General features: G+C 37.3%; 1 protein-coding gene across 1 annotated transcript; it reads left to right on the top strand.

The window, feature by feature from the left end:
• Positions 1–45: 45 nt before the first annotated feature.
• On the top strand, positions 46–2,521 carry LOC124890151 (the record flags this gene model as incomplete). Its single annotated transcript, XM_047401996.1, has 3 exons — positions 46–112; positions 2,031–2,223; positions 2,337–2,521. Coding segments are annotated over exons 1-3 (445 nt in total), but the record flags the coding sequence as incomplete, so codon positions are not given.
• Positions 2,522–2,773: the final 252 nt, after the last annotated feature.

Below are 2,773 nucleotides of genomic sequence, written 5' to 3'. Positions count from 1 at the left end.
GCCTCTATTTATATATAGAGACGCAGTAACAGTGTTTCAGAACTAATGCGTCTGTTTGAAATGATGTTACAGAAGGTTGCACTATTTCAGATTGTTGCTTCTATTATAGAAGGTTGCACTATTTCGGATTGTTGCTTCTATTACAGAAGATTGCATAGTTTTAGAAAGTTGCAACTCTTTAATGAAAGTACACACTGTTTCAGTGAACCAGTGCACTATTTCAGAAAATTACTGCATTGTTTAACTAAATAGACATGCATTTTCAGGAAGAGTCACACACCTCTAATATGAACCAATGCCATGTTTTCAAAGGGGCATCTAGTGGCTATATAAACAGGTTTATGAGATAGAAAATACAGAAATTTTTAGATTAAAAACTTCTTCTTCTTGTCATAAAAATACTCTAAGTGTGATCATTCAAACCGTGAGTGTGTTCAAAGAATCCGCCTATTTGAGGTACCGCTATAGTCGGATTGAAGGCCATTTTATCCTGGGAGGAAGATTCCATAACTTCGGTATAGTGAGTGGAATTATTCCTCAAGGAAAGTCCGTGAACTCGGACGACTTGGCCTTAATCATTTCTATTTCATCTTTATTTTCTGAAAAATAAATACACCTCTTGGAAAGGTCTTTTTGATCTTGTGTTGAGGGTGTTTAATACTTCATTGTGTTCTTGTTCATACTTGAACTCAAGTTGAAGTTGTTATTCTGTGATACAAATTCTAGGTACCAGTATTGTGGAAAATAACACTTTGTTCAAATCCCTAGCCAATAAGAATGATGTCCCCCTTCAAAAAGTATTACATCTTACTCTGTCTTTCTATTGCCTATAAATAGTCTAGCACATCAATGATGTCTTCTGTTAGAACTAATCATCGTGTTTACACCAAAAATAAAGAAGTGCTAAACTATTCATGTTGATCTTCTGGACATCCTCAAAACAACCCTTTTTTCTTTCTGTCCAAATTGTCCACCATATATATGCTGAATAATTTTCCATCTCTCCTCCTTTATTACATTTACGTCCCCATTCCAGCTACTTAGTACTTTTTTAATGCTCCTAGGTTCTATCCACCTGATCCCCTTTAGGTTGAAAACATTCTCTACAGTTGCTCTGTCCATTTCCAATGTAAGAAAAGATGGTTGATTGTGTAAAGAAATGATCTTGGGCCTAACTCAACCCCAAAAGCTAGCACTTGAGGGGAGGATTGCTCAAGTCCATATAAGAAGACCGACAGTTCACTGCCCAACAATGTGGGACTTTCACCCACTCTAACACCACCTTCACGCCTAGGCCCAACAAGAGCGTGGTCCAGGAGCTCAAACATGGATGTACCTGGCTCTAATACCATTTAAAGATATGATATCTAGACCAAACTCAACCTCAAAAGCTAGATCTAGGGGGGACAATTTTTCAAGTTCATGTAAGTAGACTGTGAATCAATTCCCAATAAATGTGGGACTTTCATCTACCCTCATGTCAGACTCAACTGGAGCATGGACCGAGACTCCGAGGATACAAATGGGGCTATTTATGTGTGAAAATAGAAAACCCATTGAACTTCACCAATTTTCCTCAAAAAGCACTAGGCTATTTGTGTGAGAAAAACATATTTGTTTGATTCGACAACAAAGTTTATTAAGAATGACATGCAACAGCGGAGGAATGATGAACTTTTGAGCGGTTACTTTGATGATTCATGCTGAAACAGATATACTTATGAATATAACTAATGATTTTACCAAAATAAGCCTCTCTGTGCTTTACGAGGCCTCCAAAGTTGCAAAATGGATTCAGCACCCTCTACAAGAAACTCTTAACGTCAAAATAATAAGTTGTCTGATCTTATCTGCAACAAGAATGATGAGCACTGTGTTCAGTTTGGAGCCTGTCCCTAAGCTCATATAGACTTATCCTTATCTTCATTGCCTTCTATTTGTTTGTTATCTTTGTTCTTGCTAGAACCTGCATTTGAGAAGCTTGTGTTGTTGTCTCAAGTTAATGTTTAAGTTTTCTTTCCTTAGTGCAGTGCATCAAAATTCAACTTGTGGTGCTGCTGAAAATATTGGAACTGCTGCAAAAACTAATGGCATAATGCATGAACCTATACGTGATGATAGACCCAATGCATTCAGTAACAACATCTCATATGTTCTCTCTTGTATACAAACAGCAGTTGATATTCCTTCTCAAAGCAGAAAAATTGATGTTCCTCCTAATATGTTTTTGGGCTAGCCCTCTAACATGGGGTTGAGACAAACAATATATTGGGGGATTATTAAGAAAGAACCTGTCTATGGTGATATTCTCCGTTTGCCTTTGGTCCTCATGGCAGTTACTTGGAGTCACGTTCTGCAATGGGTGATGCATCTGTTTCGTCATTTAGTAGTGTGGAGTCTAACACGCAACCTCTTAATGAACCTCTTCTGGATGCTGACACTACTTCATTTGAATTTCTTGGGGAGATGCCTCAAAATTTTGGTTTCTCAGACTTAACTGCTAATTTCACTAATAGTTCTGGTACGTGTCTTCCTCTTCCCAGTTTCTCTATAATTTCACGGCATCTCTGGATTCTGTGCTTTTCTACTTTTAAAGTTTTAGGTATTAAAATGAGCTGGTATGATGCTAATCAGGCATAATTTATATCCGTTTTGACCCGACATCAAATATACAATTATCAGACATGACACATGATGATTGTTACTAGTACTGCTCTCTCTTTGATTTTGCTTTTTTAGCAGGTTTTTTAAATGTTTGTGAGTGGACTTTTGA

Source organism: Capsicum annuum, unplaced genomic scaffold (assembly GCF_002878395.1).
Source record: "Capsicum annuum cultivar UCD-10X-F1 unplaced genomic scaffold, UCD10Xv1.1 ctg12993, whole genome shotgun sequence".
Taxonomy (NCBI): Eukaryota; Viridiplantae; Streptophyta; class Magnoliopsida; order Solanales; family Solanaceae; genus Capsicum; species Capsicum annuum.
This window is presented reverse-complemented; position numbering and strand designations above follow the sequence as displayed.